At 51.0% G+C, this 26,338-nt stretch overlaps 1 protein-coding gene across 2 annotated transcripts in view; it reads left to right on the top strand.

Annotated features, from left to right (window-relative positions):
• The window catches only part of LOC127566985 (integrin alpha-5-like), a 90,895-nt gene that overhangs the window by 14,666 nt on the left and 49,891 nt on the right, over positions 1 to 26,338 (top strand). For both annotated transcript variants that reach the window (XM_052009570.1, XM_052009571.1), the window contains exons 2-3: positions 8,879 to 9,009; positions 21,071 to 21,162. In XM_052009570.1, the coding sequence (XP_051865530.1) occupies positions 8,879 to 9,009; positions 21,071 to 21,162 (223 nt within the window). The remainder of the gene's footprint in view (positions 1 to 8,878; positions 9,010 to 21,070; positions 21,163 to 26,338) is intronic.

Here is a 26,338-nt window from a genome sequence, read left to right as displayed (position 1 = left end):
CCCTCTCTCTCTCTTTCCCCCCTCTCTCTCTTTCCCCCCTCTCCCCTTCTCTCTCTCTCTCTTCCCCCCCCCTCTCTCTCTCTCTCTACCCCCCCCCACACCCTCTCTCTCTCTTTCCCCCCCTCTCTCTCTCTCTCTCTTTCCCCCCCTCTCTCTCTCTCTCTTTCCCCCCTCTCCCCTTTTCTCTCTCTCTCTCTCTCTTTCCCCCCCTCTCCCCTCTCTCTCTCTCTCTTTCCCCCCCTCTCCCCTTCTCTCTCTCTCTCTCTCTTTCCCCCCCTCTCCCCTTCTCTCTCTCCTTCTCTTCCCCTAATCTTCCTGACTCGTGTTTGTCAGGCACTGCCGGATATCCAAGCATCACATGCAGCCTGTTGGACCACGGCGGCATTCCTGCAGCTGCACACGATGTGTTCAGCTGACGCCCTTGCTCCTGATCGCTGAACAGTCGGTGCCATGTGGCTGACTGCACCAGACAGCATGGATTGGATCGAGTGGAGCTGTGATGCTGCCTCTGTGGTCAAATAGCCTGCCGTTGTTTCATCAGCACATGCTGACCGCCCCTCTCGGGGAGTGGATTGTAGACCAATTACCAGGCCACCCAGCTCCTCACAAGCCAGGAATGAAACCCTGCTTCTCCCTGTGCTGTTAACCCTTGGTTGGGTTAAAGGGCAGCTTCAGTGTCTAGCTTAAGCTCTTTATCTGAAGTTGTGGTGTTACGGAGGGTGGGGGGTGTTGAGGAGGGGTGATGGTCGTTCGGTTCTGTTGCCAGAACAGATTGCGTCAAAATGGAGGGTGTGTAACAAAGAAGCTGCCAGGGTCTGGCTGACCCAGTGTCTGAACGCAGACAGGATAGTGAGCGTTTAAATGGTCCACGTCCATTTCCTGACATGTGCCGATGATCAGTGTCACATTATGCAGCACGTGCGATGTGGTTTTACTGGCAATGCTCTTGTGTTAGCATCTGCTGGTGAATTAATTCCTTCTGCCGGGTTCTCTTCAGCCAGTTCTAATGTTGTTAGCCAGCATGTCCTGGTCTGAGTGCACCCCTGACCCTTGACCTCTAACTCTAACCCCAGTTCATTCGGTTTTGTAGCCGAGACTTTCCTCAACGTTCCTGTCTGTCTGAACTGGGGATTGCGAGACTTGTGGCCAACAGCAAGCGTTGTGTCAGTGCGATCCCATAAGTCAGATGCTTGTGGGTTTAAGCCCTGATTGCCAGTGTGGTGCTGAGGGTGCTGCGTGGTTGGAAGGACTTGAAAGACCCCACTGGTCTTCTGGGCCAGTATTTACGTCTCGCTCCACATCAATAACACTGATTCAAGTGATTTTCCAATCATGGCAACTTTCTTTGTGCTCATTGCCTGGTTCCAAACACCAGCGCTTCGATGGTTGTGCTGCTCTCACTTTCTGCTTGTGCTCTGTGCCAGTCGGTCAGTATAAAGCCTGCAGCTCAGTTCACTGCCCCTTTACTCTGGGCTGCTCGTTCCCCGCCCACTTCCAGCACCAGCCTCCTCCGTGAGTGTGGGAGCCACCCAAGAGTCTTTGAGAGGCCAAGGGCTCCTGTATTTCCTGTCCTGGTTAACAGGGGAACAGCTCTTTGGCAACTTCACTGTAATAATTCAGAAGAGGATGAATTAATGTTGATTATTATCTGTAGTCCAGGATGTAACCGTTCAAACCATCCAAACTGCCGGCAGCCTTCTTGCTGGAGCCCTGCTTTACCTAGGGGAACCTCCCCTCTCTCTTTGAAGCCTTATCATGTGGAATGTTTTGATATGCAGTGACTCACTCTCTCTCTTGAGTACGCATGAAGCAAGAGGAGGCCACTCAGCCCCTCGAGCCTGATCTAATCCCAGCCTCAGCACCACCTGTCTGTCTCTCCCCACACCCCTCGACTTCCTTGTTCAAATGTTCAATCCCCACTTCAATCCACTCAGCCACTCCACCTCTGCCCTCTCTGGGGCAGGGACACCCACAGACTGTCCCTGCTGCTCAGTCTCCTGGTTTCCCCTGGGAGTTTCCTGGGATGATGGGAGGTGGTGCTGTGAGGGGTCCCGCACACCGTAAACAAGCGGCAGCCAAACTCCCTGACAGCCGGGGGACAGGGTGTGAGTTGTGATGTTTATCAGACTCCGGCACCATCCACAAGAAGGCCGGTGTTCCTGGTGGACTGAGAGCCCCACGAACTGGTCACAGTCTGACAACTCGGTTTGGGGCCCAGCTCATTCCCCTGGAGGTTGAGGAATCTACAGCGCGAATCCCAGCACTCGGGAGAACGAGCTGTGTGTGGTTCTGACCCAGCCAGTGCGGATGTTTATATCTGCTCCAGATCTGTGTCCTAAACACGGACGTAACTTCTGGAAGGTTGGTCGGGGCAGGAATGGTGATGGAGCTGGGGTGTATGGTCAGTGCTGTGGGACAGGACACACACGGAAGGGTCAATGGTGCTGAGCTCATAGGAGGGGATACTGACGGTGACAGAGCAGCGAGTGGGGGGTCACAGGCGGCGGGCGGGGTCACAGGCGGCGAATGGGTTTCACAGGTGGCGGGTGGGGGCACAGGCGGCGGGGCGGTGACTGCGGGCTGAAGGTGGAGGAGAAGCACTCTGGATCAAAGGTTTCTCCAGCATGGTGGTGGGCACAGACATTGAACAGTCTCAGACTCCACAGTCTGTGCCAGCAGCTTTAGTTGCTGTTTATTCAATTTTAATAGAGCCTTGTTACGCCTGTGTTTGTGATAGGATCGTTCTCCAGACGATTAGCTCTGGGTATTGCCAGCCCTGCCAAGTGCTTATCTCCCGCAGGCAGCATTGAATTGAGTTCTAAAAACAGCCAGGCTTGGCCCTGGGGGTGTGCAGTGAGATTAGTTGTTGGGCATTCCCCATGGACCGCCCCCTCCCCTCTGAGCTTTCCTCTCAGAACTCTTCCACCTCCCATCCTGCGTACAGTCACACGGTCTGCTTCAGTCCTCCTGTTTGAAGGTGTTTGACGTCACCACTTGTGGGCTGCTTGTGCTGGGTGCCAGGATCCCACTCACAGAGTCCCTACTGAAATTCAACCATGCATTCCGCAAGCCCTCAGGTTCTCTGTGGTTGGTGTCAGGTCAACGGACATCACCCCTGGAAGGTCGGTGGCTTGCTCTTCAGTCCCAGAGTTTGGATGACGCCCAGGGTCAAGTCCTGAGGCGGAATGCAGTAGGAGAGGGTGAACACTATCAGGGAACATGGTTGGGCAGGGACCCTGGATCATCTGGATATGCCCCAGGCAGTGGCCAGTGGCCAATACGTTTCACGGAGCTTGTTTAAGTGTTCTTACACTGGTCTGATGGAGGCCCTCAGATGTCTGTGCATGTTGAGGCAGATCTGAGAAGGTGGTACAGCAGTTAGTGCTTTGGTCTCACAACACTGGAGACCCGGGTTCGATCCCAGCCTCCGGCGGTGTCTGTGTGGAGTTTGCACGTTCTCCCTGTGACCGGGTGGGTTTCCCCCCGGGTGCTCCGGTTTCCTCCCACATCCCAACGACGTGCGGGGTCGGTGGGTTAATTGGCCACTGTAAATTGTCCCCAGTGTGTGGGTGAGGGGTAGAATCTGGGGGGGAGTTGGTGGGAAGGTGGGGAGAATTGTTCACGGGGAAATAATAAGGTTGATGGGACTGATGGGCTTTCTCTGGTAAAGTTTGACAGCATAGACTCAATGGGCTGTATGGTCTCCGATCTTGTGGAGCAAGGATGTTGCTCCTGTGATTGGGGGTGACCTCTGGTGTGTGTGGGAGGGCAGAGTGCGAGCCCGCTCTCCTGTGTCACAGCTCGTGTTCAATGGGAGGGCAAATACACAAGCTCAGAGTGCGGCTGCATGAGTAGGTATCTGTGTACATCCGCATACCTGTACGTACTGATGTCCGTGCACCAGCTCCTGGTCTCCAATCACCTTGGACCCCCTGCTGTCAGACCGAGACCTTGCTGTGTCTGGCCCGTGCGCCAGCTGGTGTTCGGTTCCACGAATCCACACACGAACATAGAACATCACAGCACAGTACAGGCCCTCTGGTCCACAATGTTGTGCCGACATTTTATCCTGCTCTAAGATCTATCTAGCTCTTCCCTCCCACATAGCCCCTTATTTTTCTATCATTCATGTGTCTATTTAAGAGTCTCTTAAATGTCCCTAATGTATCTGCCCCCACAACCTCTGCCGGCAGTGCGTTCCACACACCCACCACTCTCTGTGTAAAACACTTACCCCTGACATCCCCCTTATACCTTCCTCCTAACATTATGTCCCCTCATGTTAGCCATTGTCGCCCTGGGAAAAAGTCTCTGACTGTCCACTCGATCTATGCCTCTTATCATCTTGTTCACCTCTATCAAGTCACCTCTCATCCTCCTCCTCTCCAAAGAGAAAAGCCCTCGTTAGCTCAACGTGTCCTCATAAGACATGCTCTCCAATCCAGGCAACATCCTCCGCTGCTCAGAGTTGGGGTGGAAACAAGCCAACCTCATCCCCGGGAAGCTGCCCAAGGAGGTGTCGGTCATGCTGAAAGGCCCCTTGGGTGGGATAGTGGAGGAAAGCTGTCGCCCATGGAACCAGGGCCCCAGTGACACTTGGCACCTTCAGATGAGGAGAGGAGCAACACTCGCCCAAAATACCTTCTGTCTGGACTTGGATGTGTGCCACGAGAGGTGGTGAGGAGACAGGCCATCGTCACTCAAGCTTCTACCAGTTTGCACCTGGTTACTGAGTGTCTATGCATGGTCTGGGTTTGGCTCCTGCCACCAAGGTGCCATCAGTGAGTCCTTCCAGATCTCTACTCAGGCGGCCAGCTACTCCGACTTCTCTTAAGCAAGTGTGAACGTTTGTTGGAAGAGGTGACTGGTGGCTAAAGGGAAGCCAGTGTACAAGCCGTGTGTGAAGGAATTGGGTAAAGTTTCCCAGGAAAGGCTCGCAGAAGGAATTCAGAATGCCACGTGGTACGAGAGGGAGTGGAGTGAGATGGATAGGAAGTGGGTGACAGGCCGGAATTGGGTTAGGTGTTTGGTTTGGGCTCGGTCAGAGAGGGCTGGATTGTGCAGGCCTTCCTGGGATCACCTCTTAGACTTGGAGGGTTAGGTTTTAGGTATAAGGAAGGTGATAATTTACTGAATCAGTACTTAGAGCATTGGGGAAAGCACAAGAGAAGTGTAAAACTGTGGGAAGGAGGGAGGGGATTCAGTGTGGGTGCAGTGTGGCTGTGAGGCAAGCAAGTAATGTGAGTGTAGAGTGGGACTACCCAGAGAGTGTGCAGGAACCAGAGCCAGGGATCCACATAAAGGATGCCGTGACTGGCTAAATTACGAAGCATTTTGATATGATAATTATAGGGAGACAATCTCTGACAGTAACACAGCGGGTAGAGCCGCTGCCTCACAGCTCTAGAGACCCGGGTTCAATCCTGACGTCCAGAGCTGTCTGTGTGGAGTTTGCACGTTCTCCCCGTGACCGCGTGGGTTTCCCCCCGTGGGGTCCAGTTTCTTCCCACATCTCAATGATGTGCGGGTCGGTGGGTTAATTGGCTGCTGTAAATTGTCCCCCAGTGTGTGGGTGAGGGGGTAGAATCTGGGGGGAGTTGGTGGGAATGTGGGGGGAATAAAATGGAATCAGTGTAAATGGGTGGTTGGTGGTCGGCACGGACTCGGTGGGCTGAAGGGCCTGTTTCCGTGCCGTATCTCTCTGATACAGTGGGGGGACAAAGGCCAAAACGTGCAGGGTTTTCTCAACAGAACAGCAGTCCCGAGGGGAGGGTGACTGATAACTTTGTAGTAATTGGTGGTCTGTCCACAGTTGGAAAATTGTAGGTGGATTTTGGTCCCTGACGATAGAACAGACATAGTGAGGGACAGAGCAGGTTCAACGGGATAACGTCAACAATGGGAAACCACAGTCACAGGGAATCGGACAGGGGAGCTGCAGTGATTGGCAGATGCTACCATGGTCCCAGTGTTAACCTTAGTGTTCACAGGAGGTTAAAGTCGAGGAAACCATCGCACTACCTTCAACCTCCGTGGTTTTTTTTTAAGAGTCCTCTGCAGTCACACAGGTCACATCCCTGCTACTGTGAAGCCTCACACACAGCCACACTGCCGAAAGCACGGTTGGGTAGTGTCTATTCCTCAGGCGAGGAAAGGCTCTGCCCCCGATCCAGTTCTGTCTCTCAGTAATATCGAGACTGATCTCCTTTCTAACTCCAGTTACTCACTGGTGTGGAAGGAGCAGAAACGCGTCGCTCGTTGATGATTTTGAAGGTGCGCTGCTGTATCCTGGGGCTGGGCCAAGCCCAGAGGGCAGCTGGTGAGGGTTGTGTTGGCCTGGTCCTCGGCCGGGGTCTGTGGAACTCGCTCTCAGGTCTGGTTTCTGCTTATCAAAGTGATCAACCTGCAGACAGAAGGCAAGACTGCGAGTGCCATGATTACTGGGCGCTGGCCTGTCTGGCCCTCTCTCTGAGAGCGTTCTGGGACAGGAAATGACTGTAAGTCCTAACAAGCGTCTTAATCTCAGGGAATGTTGGAGCCTGTTTCGTGAGGATTCTCCGATTGCAGGAAGCTGGATACTGACCACATTTCATTGGGAATTTGTTCAGTGTGGTGGCTCGGAGAGAGGACTGAGCTTTGCCAACTTGTCAGATCATCTGTTCCTTTGCCTTTCTTTGTCTTAACAGCTCAATTACTGTGTGCAGGACACACATTTTGCTTCACATATCATGGGATCTCTGCTCGTAAAAGGCCAGGGAGATGCTTGCCATGTTTGGTTTCCCCACCTGCCTTCGACAGCATCTTTTGCTTTGGAGAGTGTGTTCGAGGCTCTGCCAGCTGTCAGTATCCTGCCCACGATGGAACCAGGAGGCTCACAGTGCACTGCAGTGTAGAAATGTGTGCTGTGTACCCCTCACACTGGCAGGCGCAGGTAGCTGAGATCTGACGTCTCCTCAGAGAGGTGGCAAACAGTTCAACTCAAGTTTTCAATCTAATTATTTGACATAACTCAGATTGGTTTCAGTCTTGGGCAGGCTCACGCATGAGCCAATAGAAAGCAAAAGATAATGTTGCTGGAAACCTGAAATAAAACCTAAATCTTAAATAACATCTCAAATCTGGATTTGCACATAGACAGGTCAAATAGATTGCAAAGAACTGCCAAATAACAGATAAAGCAAGTAAAAAAATATCTAGCGTGAATGAAAATCAAAAAAACTGCAGAAGCTGGAAATCTGAAATAAAAACAGAAAATGCTGAATACTCCCAGCAGGTCAGGTGGCATCTGTGGAGAGTGAAACGCAGGTAACCTTTCCTTTCTGATGAAGGGTCAGTGACCTTCCTAGGTGCTTTCTAGGAGAATCAATACCTTCTTTGTTTCTGTTCTTTACTGAACGTGTCGCTGTTCTTTTTGAAGTTTCAAGCCTTTTCAGGCTGGAAGGATGTAACCAGCGGAGTACCCCGGGGATCAATTCTTGGCCCACAATCTCACTGCCTTGGAGAAGTGGGTAGCGTGCAAGGTATCCGAGTTTCCCGATGGCATGGAAGTAGGTGGAAGGGATGTTGTGATGAGGATATTTGGACCCTGCAACAAGATACAGATGAGTGGGTGGAAACTTGGCAATGGACTTTAATGTGGGAAGTGTGAGATCATGCACTTCGGCAAGAGGAAACTAAAGGTGGATTAGTACCTCAATGGAAAATGTCTGCCAATGGGTGAAGTACAGTGGGACCCAGGTGTTCTCATGCATGAGTCACAAACGGTTAGCAGGCAGTGCAGCCGACGGTGAGGAAGGCAGGTGGCTTCGTGGCTTTGGTTGCAAGAGTGTTGGAGTTTTGAATTTGGAAGTGATGTTACAGTTGACGAGACCACACCTGGAGAACTAAGCACAGCTTTAGTTCCCTTATTTAAGCAAGGATATACTGACGTTGGAGGGATTGGACTAATTCCTGGGATGAGAGGGCTGTCTGATCACCAACAGCTGACAAAGTTAGATCTGTATTCTTTGGGGTTGAGAAGAATTTAGGAGTGATTTTACTAAAATATATCATGAGGGGACCTGATGTGGGGATGTTGAGCTTGGGTTTGGACTGCACTCTGTGGGAGCGGTCACACAGGTGAACTGAGGCGTCTTGGAACTTCTCACAGACAGTAGTGAATCTCTGGAACTCTCTACCCCTGAGGGTTGTGGAGACTGGATCACTGGGAGTGTTTAAGGACGAGGTAGATACGTTTTGGAAAGATCAGGGAATTGAGGGCTGTGGGGAACTGGCACGGAAGAGTTGAGGCCTGGGGCAGATCAGCCGTGGTCACAATAGAGGGTACCGGTTTAAAACAGAAATGAGGAGAAATCTCTTTAGCCAGAGGGTAGTGAAATTATGGAATTCTTTGCCATGTACAGCTGTGGAGGCCCGATCATTGGGGGCGTTTAAGGAGGAGATTGATAGGTATCTAATTAGTCAAGGTATCAAGGGATATGGGGATAAGGCCAGAAGTTGGGACTAGATAGGAATAGTATTAGTTTAGCTCATGGAGCAGACTCGATGGGCCAAATGACCTACTTATGCTCCCTTGTCTTGTGATCTTGTGAACATAGGGCAGATTTGAGGGGCCGAGTGGCCTGCTCCTGCTATTTTCTTGTGTTCTGTTTCCCGTTTGTTGCCATGGTGATGGAAGAGCTCCACTGGAGGCGAGCTGTCAAGAACCACTCTGAGAAGGTTGTCCTGAGTCTGAGTGGTGGGTTTCTCCGACAGGCTTGGTGTTAGCTGCTGGTTTGGACAACTGGAGCCAAAGCTTCAGCCAGCACCCGCTGGCTCTCGACAACACACCTGCTGTCAGCAGGATTGTTTCTAATGTTCTTCACGTTTGTATTTTCAGGCCGATTGTTCTGATTGGAGCTCCCAAAGCCAATACCAGCCAGCCGAACATAACCGAAAGTGGAGCGGTCTACTCATGTGCCTGGGGTCTGAACGACACAGCCTGCCAGCAGATTCCTTTCGATCTAACAGGTAAGAGTTTGTTGAGTGGCAGTGCCTCAGGCAGTGAGCCTGAGCCCTTTAGTTCTGTCTCTCGTTCCAATATATGGGAAAATAATGGTTGATTTGGAGCTGCAAGTGCCAGGAAGTGTCTGATGAAATTCCTGAATGCTAGAGTGTTGACTCTTTGATCCCAACTTTCTGGTTACTGTCATCCTCTGGCGGGTGACCTTGCTCCAATGTTTATCCTTCGCAGTTGGCGGTGAGGACTCTTCTTGAAGACCACTTCAGTGGCCATGAGAGGTTCAACTCGGGAATATTGGGACTGGAGTTACGTGTAGCAATGGCATGCTGGGAAATCAAAAACCTTCAGGCACTGGAGATCTGAAATAAAATCAGAAACACTCAGCAGGTCAGGCAGCATCTGTGGAGAGAGAGAGAGAGAGAGGTAATGTTTCGGGTCTGATCAGTCATCTCCAAAAGACCCAAAGACCACTGGGAGGTCTTGTGACCTGAACCGTCAGCCTGCTTTCCCTCTCCACAGATGCTGCCTGGCCCGCTGAGTGTTCCATTTTATTGCAGCATCTGCTTTTCTCCCACTGAAGTTTGATCCAGTAAGTTTTAATTAGAAGACGGAGTGATTTTCCCTGCCAGCAGTGCTGGTGGGAAACTGTATTAAATGACAACGTAGAATGTGATAGAATCCAAGCTCCAGTTAGATGGGTGAGGGGTTGGAGGGCTGGTCCTGTTGCTAGGAGATGAGCTGTGGTGAAGAAGTGTATTACTATGTTCATTTAAAAAGAACCTAAGAAACGGGCTCAGGGCTTGTGTTTGGTCTACACTCATTGCTGACAAATCACTGCACGTTTTAATTCCCTGCAGGCAGGTTCTTTTTGCCTCTGAAAAAATAAATTATTGCAACATGTGGCAGAGTGATATGAAAACCAAATGGGAATTCTCTTGTAGTGGGTCTTTGTGCTAACTCAGGAAAATATGTGGATCTGAGCCAAGACCGTCTCACACAGTAGTTGTACAGCAAGGAAAGCTTTGCCTCCCAGAGCTCGATCAAGTCTTTTTTTTTTCTGTATTAAGAGTTTAGCTGTAGCTCTAAGAATCACGTTGGGAAAACAAAATGTTCAGGTCTGAAATGAAGTCGGAAAGAGTCATCATCTTAAGTGTGCAGAAAGTGCTAGATTTGACATCAAAGCTTGGCCGACCCACAGAGGTGACTTGAGCCTACTTCCTCCCGGGGACTTGGCGGCCCTGATGCTATTTTTTTTTGCTGTGCTGGGTGTGAAGTGGTGTGAGGTTTGCTGCAGGAGAGGCTGTGTTGGGTTTACTGGAGTGAAGGTCTAAGCTCTTGCATCAGCGGAGCAGCCTTATTTCGGGGAGGGTGTATGGTGGTTCTTTGTGTGAAGAATGGGAAGGCAGTGCACGATGCAGGAACTCTCAATGTCTGAGGGACCTTGTAAATACTGCTTAAACTCCCCCACCCCCACGGTCAGCGATGCTCTCCATCAGGGTCTCTGCAGGCTTCAACAAGTAATGACAGAATCTTACAAAAGCCACAAAGAATCAGCGATCACCAGGTTTCACCAAGCACCCACATAGGGACTGGTGCCCTGTGGCCAGGTTCGGCCTCAGTAAGGGCACCTGATCTCCCCCACCTCTCAGTTCTCCCCCAAGGCCGACCCTCAGCCACTCCGAGATCCAAGGAAGTCAGCTCTGATGTTCATTGACATCCTCAGAGGAAAGGTGCCCTGAGGTGCAAAGGTCAGCTGAGGGCCACAGATTCCCAGAATCTAGTCCGTTCTGGTGGAACGGTGGAAGACCGTCTGTGTGGGATGCAAACATGGACGGTGGCAATTAGGGAAACGTGGTGTATCAATGTGGTCAGTAAAATCATAGCAAGGGAGAGTCAGCACTTTGGGAGGGGAGAGAGAGACCAACTGCACCCCAGGGACAGTCGATACCTTCAGGGGAGGGGAGGGAGAGAGACCAACTATACCCAGTGACATTTGGTACCTTCAGGGGAGGGGAGAGAGAGACCAACTGCACCCCAGGGACAGTCGATACCTTCAGGGGAGGGGAGGAGGACCTGATGTGATGGGATTGACGGACAGATGAACACACATGTCCTGGGTATTTACATTCTTTGACCGCAGTGGTGAGTGGAACCGTGCTGTTGACGAGTAGTTTGCAGTACGCCCCAGGTCTGTGCTTCAGCCTTACCCTGCAGTGGGAGTTTTGGCAGGGGTTGTGTACGGAGGCCGGTGTGTGGGCCAGTTCCTGGGACGATGCTGTGGCTGAGCTGAGAGAAGTGGTGCTCGGCCTCAGTGTGCAGCTGCTTGTCCAGTGTCCAGGTCTCTTCCCACAGCTGACGGCTGCTTCCTCTGCTCTCCACTCGAGACCTTCAGGTATGCTGGCTCTGCCGGCTGCATACATCCGTTGTTTAGTTGCATGTTCTGGCCAGGATCCTGGAACTCAGAGCAAGGATAATGGGAATTGCAGATGATTTGGAGAGTGTGTGTCCTGCACTCACCAGTGAAGTGGTGGCAGTGGATACAAGTGCATGGATTCAGGAAGATGTTAATGAACTGCTGAATGTTTTGTGCTGCTGTTGGTGCCAGGTCCTGTTCACTGTACCTGGGGAGCTACCAATCTGTGGTCACCACACTGGAGCTCGGCTTGCATTGGCTGCTGCCTCCTGCCAGTGAGTGCCAACTGGATGTCTGTCCAGGAAGCAGAGAGCCTGGTGAAGGGTCCGGTGCACAGGTGGCTCTGGGCTGCCCCAACACCCCTCTCCCTCCGTCCTCCCAAAACCCCGGTGGGGAGGGTGCTCAGGCAGCCTAGAGCCTCTTCAGCTGGTGCAAGTGGGTCAAATGAAGTAGGCCTCTTTAACGAGTCGTGTCCCGGCGTGGTACAGCACAGGAACAAGCCCTTCAGCCCACCGTGTCTGTGCCGACCCTTTGCCCTCCTACACTGATCCTATTTTCCCACATTAGGACCCTGTCTTCCTATACCTTGTCTATTGAAGTGTCCGTCTAAATGTCCCTTCCACACAGTGCCACCCCCTCCTCTGGCAGTGAGTTCCAGATACCAACCTCTCTATGTGTAAAACACTGACCCCTCACGTCCCCTTCAAATCTCCTCCCCCTCACCTTAAACCCACCCCCTCTTGTTTTTGACACCCCTACCATTGGAAATATGTGCTGACTATCCCACCCTATCTGTGCCTCTCATAATCTTACAGAACCTCTCAGGTCCCTCCTCAGCTCCCTCCGCTCCAGGGAGAACAGATCCAACCTCTCCCCATAACTGAAACACTCCGCCCCAGGCAACACCCTGGTGAATCCCCTCTGCACCCTCTCCAGTGCAGTCACATCCTTCCTGTAGTGTGGTGACCAGAACTGTACACAGTACTCCAGCTGTGGTTGTATCAGCATTTTATAAAGTCGCAACAGGTCCTATGCCCTAAGCTTTGAAGGCAAGCATGCCGTACGCCGCCTTTACCATCCTATCAACCTGTGCAGCCACTTTCAGGGAGCTATGGACTTGGACCCCAAGATCCCTCTGTACATCAACGCTGTTAAGGATCCTGTCATTAACTGTGTACTGTCCCTTTACATTTGATCTCCCAAAGTGCAACACCTCACAATAAGGATCCTGTCATTAACTGTGTACTGTCCCTTTACATTTGATCTCCCAAAGTGCAACACTTCACACTTGGCCTGATTAAACTCCATCTGCCATTTCTCCGCCCATATCTACAACTGATCTGTATCCTTTGGCAACCCTCTACACTGTCCACAACACCACCAATCTTTGTGTCATCTGCAAACTTACTAACCCACCCATCCATGTTTTCATCCAAGTCATTGATATACATCACAAACAGCAGCGGTTACAGTACAGATCCCTGTGGAACACCACTAGTCACAGACCTCCAGCCAGAATAAGTCCCATCAACCACTACCCTCTTCTATGGGCAACCAATTCTGAATCCAAACGGCCAAGTCACTGTGGATCCCATGCATCTTAATCTTCTGGATGAGCCTCCCATGAGGGACCTTGTCGAACACCTGACTAAAATCCATGTAGACAACATCCACGGCTCTACATTCGTCAATCACCCTCGTCACCTCCTCAAAAAACTGAATCAAGTTAGTGAGACATAACCTTCCCCACACAAAGCCATGCTGACTGCCCCTAATTAGCCCATGGTTTTCCAAATGTTCATAAATCCGATCCCTAAGAATCCTCTCCAATAACTTCCCCACCACTGACGTTAGACTCACCGGTCTATAGTTTCCAGGATTATCCCTATTTCCCTTCTTGAAAAATGGAACAACATCAGCTACTCGCCAGTCCTCTGGGACCTCGCCTGTGGCTAGAGAGGACATGAAGATCTTGGTCAAGGCCGCAGCAATCTCATCTCTTGCCTCACAATAACCTGGGCTATATCCCATCAGGCCCTGGGGACTTATCCACCTTAAGGTTCTTTAAGAGACCCAACACCACCACTTCTTTATCTAGTGTGTGTGGGGGGGACTGGTGTGTGGGGTGGGGTTGAGTATGTGTCACGTCAGTGGCTCCAGCGCTCTGGATGAGCTCGTTAATGGAGGTTTGGACTGGGAGACCCGCGGGGAATTGTCAGATCCAGCGGTAACTGAGGCAGGGGAGTGAGGGTTTCTGCAGCTGAAGAGCTGAGACTGGGTGGGGTCAGGTCCTGGTACTGAGGGGGAGTGGGCGATCCTTGTGATGGTGTGAATACGTGGGGAAAAGAATCGGCGATTGTATGTCACAGCGCCGATGTGTTTGTTTCTCAGGCAGGTAGCAGGAGATGGTCGGAGTTGGTGACAGGGCAGCAGGGTTCATGAGGGTGCTCACTGGGGGGAGTTTCAGCGCATCCCGCCTGGATGTCAGGCAGACGATGTCGGAGCTGGTCGATGCGGAAACTGTGCTTTTGGATGAGTCACCAGGTGTAAATGAGAGAAAGGAGAGGCTGAGGACAGGCCCTCACAGGCCCTGGGCACATCTGCTGTCCTGTTTGGTTCCTTCTGTCCTCGGTGTAGGGAAGAGCCAGCAGCTGCTGGCTTTGTGTTCCCTGAGATGAAGCGTGTCTGAGTCAAAGGGAGGAGTTGTTGCGACAGAGCTCCAGTCTGTGCCTTTGGGTTTAACTCTGAGCTGGGGTGGCAAGGACAGTCCTGCAGAACCCTGCTGTGGGCTCCCGTGGGTTACTGCAAGATGAGTCAGTTGGAACTTGCCGCTCTTGTCTGACGTTGACCTTGATATTTGTAAAGGAGGTGAGACTTGAGCCTGGACCTGTTGGTCCGCCCCGAACTTCCACAGAAGTGAGGGTGAACTGGGACTGTGGGCTGAATTATTTTGCATTTCTGTCGGTCGTGTATGTTGTGAAAAGTCAGACCTTCTGTGCAGCAAGCAGCACTTTTATGCCATGTGCAGTAGAACGTCACTGAACTGATGGCCTTTTTGGTGCCTACAAAAACCCTGGACTGTTACCCGTGAAGGCCACTGGGCATGTGCCGTGACATCACACTGTGGAAAACGCACAATTACTGTCACCTGATATTTCTCACCCTGTGTGTGAGATTTCCCAGTGGCACGGGCCAGTTGAGGGGTGAGGCACTTGTGGCAGCATGCCGTCCTCAAATGGCTTTCGCCTCCCATTAGAGTATTTCAAAGGTAAAGGCCACTCATTTGTTGTGTGGTGAATGTGAGGGGCAGGAGCGCCTCATGGTACCAGAAGGGGGTTGTGCAGAGGGAAATTGGTGCTTATTTTGACTCTGGGCCTTCTGCTGATCTCTGATCCTGTTTCCGAAGCACATTGTTGGTCTGGCTGGGGAGAGGAGGTGATGTCACCGTCCTCCCCATCAGCCCTTGGGTAGACAGGAAGGCGAGGATCCTGCCTTGGCTGCTGTGTTCTCAGCACACCGACTTCTGTGCTTTAATTGTTCTCATTCTTTGTTTGTTTCCTTCTCTGAATGAAAGCACTGAGTGCAATCCTACACGTAGTCAGTGACACCTGACCTTTGCATCAAAAGCAACCGGGTGGTGTCAGGTCACGTGGCAATCAGGCAGGCTTCATTCTTCAGAAAGCCACCGTCACCATGTGTCAGCCTTGGGTGGGAGTGGGTGAGAGCGGTGGCCGTGTGAAGGGGAAGGATGCTTCAACACAGATGGGCGAAAAGAATAACGTGCCCCCATTTCCAGGAAAGAATGGAGGTTCTGTTGAAAGCCTAAGACGCTGAATCTGCTGGGCAGACATTTGGTTTGGATTTCACTGGGCCCCAGAGGAAGAGCAGTCCCCTTCACCCTGTGGGGCTGCTGATGGATGGAGGTTGAAGGTGGAGAGAGATGAGGGCAGAGAACATCACAGTTCACTGCCCAGCCATGTGGCGAGTTGGTAAAGCACTCGGCTGCCTGATCAGACAGCGTCAGTTCTGGCCTCAGTGGCGTGAGTAAAGAGAGCAATGAGGCTGGGATACAGCCCACAGAGGAAAAGTAAACAATGTCAGCATTCCGAGCATCGGGAGTTACTGCAACTAAACAAAAAGAAAGCTGAACATTTGCTCAGGGGCCTCGTGTCCCAGATGTCACAGTCCTTCACTAGCAGCCCTCGTTTGCAACAACTGCAATGATTGCCCAGTGAGTGTGCCCGTTGCGTGTCTGGTTGAGCAGTGGATATTGGCCCAAGTCACTGGGTGAACTCTCTGCTCTTCCTTCTGATGGTGCGTGGCAGGGCAGCTCCCTCAGCCGGGCATGGGTGGATCAGCTCAGATGATGGCATTGGGTCCCTGAGTGATTCTGAATCAGGAACCAAAACTGGGCCCGACAGCCCAGAACCCGAAGACCCAGTAATAGTGAGTTCACGGCCAGAAAGGGAAGGTTTTATCCAGCGGAGGCGGTCCCACAGCTGGGGAACGTTCTGAGAGATCACTGTCCTTTCCTCCCTTCGGTCTCAGTCTGTTATTTCTTCCTCTAATGACTCCAGTTTCCCTCTGCTTCATCCCCTCCAGTTTTGCCTCATTGTTTGAGAAGGGAGACCGTTGGTCCCAGTGTTCCTGTCGGGTGGACTCAGCGGCACAGAGAAACTGGGCTAAAGGGCGAGAAACGTAATCCGACTTGCTGCAGGTTCTGTGGACGGCCCATGCAGGAGTTTTAAGCTGCTGTTCACGTTCTTGTGAAGGGGCTGGAGTTTAAAAGTGGGGAGGTTCCAGTTGTACAGGGTGTAGGTGAGGCCGCACCTGGAGTACTGCGCACCGTCTTGGTCACCTTCCCTAAAAAAAAGGATCCAGTCGTCCCAAAGGGATTCAGCAGGGTGACTCCTGAGATGGGAGGGTTGTCCTGTCGAGAGAGGCTGGACGGTTTGAGTCTGTGTTCCTCTGAGTTTAGAAGAATGAGCTTATTGAAACATCCTCAGGGTGCATGACAGGTGGATGCTGGGATGTTTCCACCAGTGGGAGGATCATGAGGACACAGTTACAGGGGCCGGTCATTGAAAACCGAGGTGTGTAGAAGCGTCTCAGAGGGAGGGGAATCTCTGAAATTCTCTGCCCTGACGGAGATGGAGGTCAGATCAGTGGATATATTTAATGTGGAGAGAGAGAAATATTTGGAAGATCGAAGAATTGAGGGTGATGGGGAACTGGCACAGAAGAGGAGTTGAGGCTAGTGTAGTTCAGCCGTGATCACACTGAATGGTGGGGCAGGTTTGAGGGGCTGAGTGGCCTCCTGCTCCTGTTTTCTTGTGTTAAGATTACAGAGAAATACTGTAGTGAAGATATTCTCCCCCTCCCCCTCTTTTCGATGTTGGTTCCAGTTTCAGTGTAAATCTTGTGTGTCTCCAGTGGAATCACACGAGACTGCAGACGCCGGAATCTGGAGCAACAAACAGTCTGCTGGAGGAACTCAGCAGGTCGAGCAGCATCTGTGGGGGTGGGGGGAGGGGAGGAATTGTCGCTGTTTCAGGTCGAGACCCTGCATCTGGGCTGAGTTCCTCCAGCAGATTTTTCTCATGACTCCCTTTGGTGAAGTGGTGTGGGGGCAGAATTGAGGCTGAACAATTCAACCCCTCCACTCCCTGCCTCCCAACCTCATTTCTGCAGAGGGGGTATGAGGGCAGGTTGGGTTGGGATTTGGAAGAATCAGATCAAGGGCTGTGGGCTACTTTAGAAAGCAAGTATGTATGTATGAAGGAACGTGGGAGCATTCCTGACCCCATAGACAATGATGGACACCCAATTCCTTGCTGGATCTGGCCATTGTAAGCTCCCTCCAACTGCGGGATGTCCTTAGGAAGTGTGCTTCCCAATTACTCTATCCGAATGGCTGCTAAAGTCTTCAGCCATGAAGCCTCGGGAATGTGGGAAAATGGGACCAGCTTAGATGGGCACCGTGGTCAGCATGGACCAGTTGGGCTGAAGTGCTGTATAACTCTGAATGGGAGCCTCTGGTTAAACGCTGACTAGACTGCCGTGGTCGCATTTAAGGCAGTATGTACCACACTGAGGAAAGGACCTCCCGGGGTCGCGGAGTCATCCAGTTCCACACTGTGTGAGTCTGGCCTCGGATTCGAGCAGCAAATGAGGCCGGGATTCAGGAAGGCCAATCCCTGGGGTGGTGGTTGAGCAGTGGGCTCACCATTGGGAGGTACTGGTAGTCACAGCAATGTCAAAGTTGCTGTTGTTTCATTGTAATTCATGGCTGATGATCGGCGCACGGGAGCTTTCAATCAGTGATGTCGATCGGGAGTAGGTGGTGATCCATGAACAGCGTGTTTCTAGGGAACATATGAGAGAGCTTTGCTTTTGACGTAAATATAGATGCAGACAGAAACCCTAGTGATACTCAGAGAATTCCAAGCAGACATCCCATGATCACCATAAATGGAGAAGACGCCGAGTAACTGGCTCAATTTGAACTTCGTAGTTATTGGACAATTTCAGAAAGTGAGAGTACACATTTGTTAGCACTTTCATAAAACACCTGACATCAGGAATCCTGAAGCTATTTCACAGGCATTGGAGTATTGTGAAATGCAGTCACTGTAGTAATGTAACAGCCAAGCTGTGCACAGGAAGCTCCCACAAAGAGCAGTGAGAATCTGTTCTGGGTCTGTTGATTGAAGGTTAACCATCGGCGTGGAGCCCTGCTCCTCTTCAAATGAGTGCCAAGGGACCTTTAACACCAAGCTCAGGGAGGAGACTGAGGCTGCGTCGCAGCGCCCCTTCAGTGGAGCATCTGCCTGGATGTTGTCCTCGTACCTGGAGTGGGATTTGAAATCTCAAGCCTGGTTAAAAGTGAGCTTCAGTCGCAAGCTGAGTGTGAGACCTGACTTGTACCAACCAGTCCAGGACTCCTTTTAACCCTTGCATTTCTGGACAGTTTCACTTCTGCACCTTACACTGCTCTTGGTTGAGTTCCAGCTCCATTCAACTTGGATAATATCTAGGGCCAGTTTAATTTTGACTCCTTCAGCTCTGGTTATTACTAAATCTTAGAAAAACTTGAAAATGATAATTGTACGCTGGACCTTGTTTTGCAAAGGACACAATTTATTTAAATCCTAAACAATTTAAATTGCATAGTGTATAGTTATAAAAACTCTTGACATGCTTAACCTCTGACCCAATTACTCGCCAGCATAGATGTGAGTTTTTTTTAATCCTTTGCTCAACAACTACAGGAAATGTCTCATTTACTTTCTGTGAGCTTCTGGTGATTTACAGTTTGCAGACAGTCCCAGCAGTGACTGGGGAGGAATGAGAAATTATGACCCCTTCATTACAAAGATCTACCAACAAAAATGCATGTTTGAGTTCAGTTGTTTCCTCGAGCAAATTTCCGGTTGTTATTTTCATGGTCGGAGGTTGCTTGAAGAGCTACTGTCCAAGTGAAAGAGGACAATGGCAAGTTAAATCTTGGCCAACGTTGCGACACGAATGCTGAGTGGGACCCCTTCTGTGCCGATGGACTCCGGAGAGGCGTACGTCGTTCCAATCCCAGCAGCTCATCAGATGGGAACTGACTGTGTGAATCCAGTGTCCTTCGTCACAGGCCTGAGGGATTTGCTGCATGTAGTTTCCCTCCAACCAAACGCAAATCCCTCAGCACTCTCCCTCCATCCAGATGCTTTGGATCCCCCCTCACAGCCAAGCTGACTCAACGCAGCACAAAGTGCAATCATGTCAAGTTCAATTGTGGCTTTTAACATTGGGGCTTCCACAGTGACTGAATTTCCAGCCCTTGACGGCTTACAAGTACTCCCTGCTTGTGGGCGCCATGCCAACCAGTCCCACTGAACACGTCACCTTTCCAGGGATGCACTGCCTCACATGGACACGGCATCCCATCAGAGAAACGGGTCACTTGCACGAGGGCATCCCCTTGCGTTGCTCTGCAGTTCAACATGAAGGTGTGTGCTGTCAAATCTAGACTGTGTTGTTCAATCGGTGTGTAAAAGTCGGGCATCCATGAACAAATAGAAGGATCTTTGACCTGAAAAAGCCAATCGAGACAGAGGATAACACCAAGTTGTCGTACAAAAAAGGCCAGCAGCTCTCCAGTTAACCTTCAACTGTTTTTGTAGTCAAGTCATACAATGATAATTGAACTGTTGTCTTGACAGCACAAAGTCTCCATCCCTTGGTCCACACAAGATCCAGAAATAAATCGTAAAATAATTTTTGCACAGAAAGAGGCCATTCAGCCCATCGTCTATGCCTGCTCCCTGCAGACAGTCCCACCAGCCCTATTCCCCCACTCGTTCCCCACCCCCTGCAGATAATTCCCTCCAGTGCCGATCCAGCTCCCTTTTGAAGGCCCTGATTGACACTGTCCCCACCCCCTACAGGCAGTGAGTCCCAGACCATCGCTGATCTCTGGGTGAAGGGGTTTCCCTCACACCCCCCTTGTATCTTCAGCACAAGATGCTAACTCAGTGCCCCCTGGTCCTTGACCCCTCCACCAATGGGAACAGCTCCCCCATAACCCCGGCTAAACCCCTCATGACCCTGTCCACCTCCACAGTCTCCCCTCAACCTCCTTTGCTCCAGGGGGAACAAGCCCAACTTCCCCAGTCTAACCCTGCGGCTGGAACCCCTCACCCCCCGAACCGTTCCAGGGAATCTTTTCTGCCCCTCTCTGGGACCTTCACATCCTTCCCAAAGTGTGGTGACCAGAAATGGCCGCACTCCTCCAGCTGTGGCCGAGCCAGTGTTTGTCCAGGTTCCACATTACCTCCCTGTGTTTGTTCTCTGTGCCTCTCTCCCTGAATCCCAGGGTCCCAAACACTTCACCAGCCGCTCTCTCAACATGCCTGACCACCTCCAAGGACTGATGTCCATGTACACCCAGGTCCCTCTGTTCCCACACCCTTTAGCACTGTGCCACTGAGCCCATCGTGTCTCTCCTTGTTCTTTCTGCCCAAGTGTTTCACTTCACCCTTTCCTGTATTAAACTCCATCTGCCACTTGCCTGTCCATTCTGCCAACCTGCCTGTGTCCTGGAACAGACAGTTACTGTCCTCCTCACAGCTCATCGCACTTCCAACCTTTGGGTGGTCAGCAGGTTTGGACATTTTACTCTGCACACCCGTGTCTAGGTCATGAATATATATAGAAAGCAGTGGTCCCAGCACTGACCCCTGGGGACACAAGTGTGGTGAGGGAAACCCCAGAGGTGGAGAGGTTTGGGGGACACGGATACATAGAACATAGTAAACCTACAGCACAATTCAGGCCCTTCAGCCCACAAAGCTGTGCCGAACATGTCCCTACTTTAGAGACCCATAGCCCTCTATTTTTCTCAGCTCCATGTACCTATCCAAAAGTCTCTTGAAAGACCCTATCGTATCCGCCTCCACCACGTAGATACAGGCCATGTGTTCCCTGTGAATATAACGTCATTGTTAAAATGACAAACTTGGTGTATTTCAAAATATTATTTACTGAAAGAAACCTCTGATTTGCATTGGAATGAATCAGTGCCGAACATTTCACTGTCTTCTGAGGAAGCACGCGGTACACTTGCTCTAGCTTTATCTGAAATTTATCCTTATTTTTGCTTCCAGGTAACCGGATGTACAATGAGACTGAAGTCCTGGAGCTAAAGTCCAACCAGTGGTTTGGAGCAACAATCCGATCACACAATCATACTATCCTGGTGAGTTGAGCTTCTGTGGGAATACTTTCCAAGATGTGCAGCCTTCCTGCGCCATGCAACAGGAGAGCGATTCCCGTGGATCGCTTCAGAATGATGCAGTGTGCTGAGTTTATCTGGAACTGATGTGAGTTCACTTGGATGTGGGTGAAGAGCCACGGCACTGCCTTGGCTGTGAGGATCCTGAGTTGGCAGTGTGCTAACGATGGTGTGGTGGTGTTCGAACGCCGGAAGAGGTTGTGGCCCAGGGACCACATACAAGCACAGTCTGAAGAAGCTGCTGCCAGAGAGATCCAGCAGCCTGGGCACACCTCACAGAGCAGGAAGGTGGGAGCACCTTCACTTGACCCAGTGTTGCAGTGTTACCTTCTGATAGACAGCCCACTGATGGCCTGCAGTCTCTGCTGACAAGTATGATAAGCTGATAGTTTCTGTTAATACCTGGGGATGAGGGACAGACTCTGCAAGGTTCAGGTGACGTACGTGGAGGGTACAGAGCTAATGCAAACAGGCTTATCGCTGGATACAGTACTCGTGGGGACGAGTCTGTCGCTGTATAACACCGGGGTACGGTACTGGTGGGGACAGGTCTGTCACTGTATAACACCGGGGTACAATACAGATGGGGACGGGTCTGTTGCTGTATAACACCAGGGTAAGGTACCGGTGGGGACGGGTCTCTCCGCAATCTTTCTGACACAGGTTTGTGATTGATTTTGTGGACTGTTTTAGCGGATGAATTGAAGGAATTCAGTATCAGTATGTGTCGTGTTAACTGGTTTAATTCCCCCAGCATTCTCACTGCATCCATTTATATTGCTGACGTGTTTCTGTATGAATTGGTTTCAACTTGTGCACTGCAGTTAATCGCCGCCGAAACCTTCACCTGCCTTCCATTAGGAGTCGGCAGCAGGAGCCCCTGTTGTTATGTTGTGCGTGATTGAATTCACTCAGCCCAGTGCTGTGGAGGGAAGCGTTCCTTCTGTGGGGGCCAGTGTGTCTGGAGCTGTTTCGTGGGCTGAAGTCAGAACTGCCTGTACTTTTGTGCGTTTGCTCCTGCCTGCTCTCTTTTCCCTCAGCCCTCCTCTCCCTGATGCACGGTGTTTCATTTGGGATTGGAGCTGATGTTTTGTCTGCCAGCACAGATCTGCCGCATGTGGTGTTTCCCCAGCAGCTTGCCACATGTCGAGCTGGTGCTGTTGGTGGTGGTAACGAGGGCAGTTCCCAGGGGGCCCTGGTTCTTTCACACAGACACACAGCACTTGGCCACTTGGGCCCTCGAGCCTGCTCCACCGTTCAGTCAGGTTATGTTTCTGTTGAAATGCTGGAGGCACCCAGCAGCTCTCTCATCCATGAAACCATCGTCCCTGTACTTGTCCATTCCCCATCTCCCTCAATATCCTCCTTGTCCAAAAGTCCATCAGTCTCCTCCTGGAGTTGTTGTGGAACAAGTTCGAGGTCTCGAAGGACAAGGACTCTGAACACAGCCATAGAGTTAAATGATTTATTTACAAAAATGGGGCCACACACACACACACACACACACACACACACACACACACACACACACACACGCGAACTGGGTACAAACAATCAAGGAAAAGCTATACACTACCCACCACCCCTTGACTCAGTGCAGGCACGGCTCTATGCCACCGGGAATACTAACTTAAGACGCTTCTAACCCTGTTGAAGTGCACAGCTTACCAGTGGTCTCTCCAGCGTTGTTTCACGATTCCTCCGGGGCAACAAAGAGACAGAACCAACACATATGTGGCGCTCTTTATAGTGCCGGAGGGCTGGGGGAGTCCAACCCAGGTAGTTCAAAAGGGCCAATGGCCCGGTGCCAGCAAGGACTAATCAATCACTGGAGACCAATGGCCCGAGGCCAGGTACAAAGGTGCTTAAAGGAGCCAATGGTCAGGTGTACACTGATGGGTGGGGTGGAGCCAAGCCTTGATTGACAGTGGTGTGTCTTTCGACCTGGTACTGGGCAGTGCTGTCACAAACAGCCCCGGCCCTCCACAATACAGGAGTAGCTGAGCATCCACACTCCGTGGGAACAAAATTCCAAAGGTTCCCAGCGCTTGAAGTGCTGTTGTGAGCAGAGACCTTTCTGGTGCTGTTCACTCGGTGACTGATATCTACTTTGTTGAGTAAATGCTTGATAGACCCATCAATTGGACTTTCCAAGCCATCTGGCAAGTCTTCAAATGCCATTTCTTTCTGCAGCCTCCCTGCGGTTTTGGTGTTCATTCATTGTAGGCAGTGCCGTGGTTCTGTTTACCTTACATGTCCAGGGAGTGTGAGTTCATGTCCAAGCTCGTGTAACGCTCACCTTTTACACGTCCTGCTTCAATCATTCCTCCACCAGCTGCCTGGGCCCAGTTCTCGAATATCAACTTTCCACCCTTCAGCCTGCCGTTCTCCCTTCAGATACAGTCATAGAGCACCGAAACAGGCCCTTCAGCCCAACTGGTCCATGCCAACCAAGATTCCCACCTAAGCTGGTCCCATTTGCCCACGTTTGTCCCATATCCCTCTAAACCTTTCCTCTCCATGTACCTGTCCAAGTGTCTTTTAAAAAGTTGTTAATGTACCTGCTTCAACCACTTCCTCTGGCAGCTCGTTCCACGTACTGACCACCCTCTGTGTAAAAAAAAAAAGCAAGCAAAAGTTGCCCCTCAGGTCCGTATTAAATCTCTCTTCTCTCACCTTAAACCTGTGCCCTCTAGTTCTCGATTTCCCCAACCCTGGGAAAAAGGACTGTGCGCATTCACCCTGTCTATGCCCCTCATGATTTTATACACCTCTATAAGATCACCCCTCAGTCTCCTACACTTCAAGGAATGAAGTCCTAGCCTGTCCAACCTCTCCCTATAACTCAGCCCCTCGAGTCCTGACAACATCCTCGTAAATCTTTTCTGCACTCTTTCCAGTTTACTAACATCTTTCCAACAGCAGGGCAACCAAAGCTGAACACAATATTCCCAATTGTGGCCTCACCAGTGTCTTGTGCTACCCCCCCCCCTCCCCCCATGACATCCCAACTACTACACTCAGTGCCCTGACTGATGAAGGCCAACGTGCCAAAAGCCGCCTTCACCATCCTGTCTACCTGTGACATCACTTTCAGGGAACTATACTCCTCGGTCCCTCTGTTCTACGACACTCCCCAGGGCCTGACTGTTCATTGTGAAAGCCCTACCCTGGTTTGACTTCCCAAAATGTAACACCTCGCACTTATTTGAATTAAACACCATTTGCCATTCCTCGGCCCACTGACCCAGTTGATCAAGATCCCCCTGTAACTTTTGCTAATCATCTTCATTGTCCATTATACCACCTATTTTCATGTCACCTGCAAATGTACTAACCGTGCTCATTGATACAGTTGACAAATAGCAATGGGCCCAGAACGTGGAACCTTATCAAAGGCCTGACTGAAGCCCATATAGACCACACCTACTGCCCTGCCCTCATCGACCTTCTTGATAACATCGTCAAAAAACTCAATCGGATTCATGAGACATGATCTCCCATGTACAAAGCCGTGCTGACTACCCCTAATCGACCCCTGTCTTGCCAGATACATGTACATCTTATCCTTCAGACTGCCCTCCAGTAACTTACCTTCCACAGATGTCGGGTTTACTGGTCTGTAGTTCCCAGGTTTTTTACTTCTCTAAGATAAAGGCACAACATTCACCACCCTCTTCTGGCACCTCACCCGTCGCTAACGATGATGCATATTTCTCAGCCAGGGCTCCCACAATTTCTTCTCCAGCTTCCCACAGTGTTCTTGGATATACCTGATCAGGCCCTGGAGATTTATCTACCTTCATGTGTTTTAAGACACCCAGCACCTCCTCTGTTGTAATGCAGACTGTCCCCAACATCTCCCCATTAACTATCTCAAGGTCCGAAATCTTCATGTCTTTCTCCACGGTAAAAACGGAGGAGAAATACTCATTGAGGACCTCGCCCATCTCCTGCGGCTCCACACAGAGATGTCTTTGAGGGGCCCTGTTCTCTCCCCAGTTACTCCTTTTCCCTTAATACACATCAAATCTCTTTGGATTCTCCTTAATCTTCTCTGCCGAAGCTCTCTCGTGCTCCCTTTGCGCCGTCCTGATTTCCTTCTTGAGTACACTCCTGCATCCCTTATACTCCTCCAGGGATTCACTTGACCCCAGCTGCCTGTACCTGACCCATGCCCCCTCCTTTTTCCTGACCAGAACCTCAATATCCCTCGTCATCCAGGGTTCTCTACCCCTGCCAGCCTTACCCTTCACTCCGACAGGAACATACAGACCCTGAACTCTCGATATCTGACGTTTAAAAACCTCCCACTTGCTGGAGGTCCCTTTGCCCAATTTCCTGTCTAATACAGTCAAAGTTTGCCTTGCCCCAGTTTAGAACTTGAACCTGTGGACCAGATCTGTCCCTTTCCATAACTAGTTTAAAACTAATAGAACTGTGGTCACTGGTGCCAAAGTGATGCCTCAGTCACCTGCTCCACCCTATTACCCAAGAGTGGGTCGAGCTTTGCCCTTTCTAGTAAGGTTCTGAAGGAACTTTCCCAAACACACTTCACAAATTCCACCCCATCGAAGCCCTCAGCACGATGGCAGTCCCAGTGTATGTTAGGAAAGTTAAACTCCCTTTCTGTGATAACTCTCCCCAATCTACCTGCATGTTCGTCCCTCTAATTCCCGTTGGCTAATTGGGTGCCTCTAGTACAATCCCAGCAAGGTGATCATCCTCTTCTTATTTCTCAGCTTCACCCATGAAGACCCACTGGACGATCCCTCAGTAATTTCATCTCGGACAACTGCCGGGACGTTCCCCTTAATCAGAAATGTAACTCCCCCTCCTCTCTTTCCCCCACCTCTATCCCCGCCCACAGCCCCTGTACCCTGGGACATTGAGCTGCCAGTCCCGTGCCTCCATTCGCCATGTGTCTGTAATGGCTGTAATATCCCGGTCCCATGTAGCTTTCTGTGTAGATGTAGACCTCCTGCACTGAAATAAATGCAACTTGATCCACAGACTTTCCTCGCTCCCTGCTGTTTCCCTGCCTGCCCTGTCTATTCAACTTGCTGTCAATGACCCCTACATCACTTTCCAGCCTCTCTTCTACTTGGGATCCCACCCCCCCCCCTCTTCAATCCTATTT

Source organism: Pristis pectinata, chromosome X (assembly GCF_009764475.1).
Source record: "Pristis pectinata isolate sPriPec2 chromosome X, sPriPec2.1.pri, whole genome shotgun sequence".
Classification (NCBI taxonomy): Eukaryota; Metazoa; Chordata; class Chondrichthyes; order Rhinopristiformes; family Pristidae; genus Pristis; species Pristis pectinata.
Note: the sequence above shows the minus strand (reverse complement) of the source record. Positions and strands in the feature narration are given on the sequence as shown.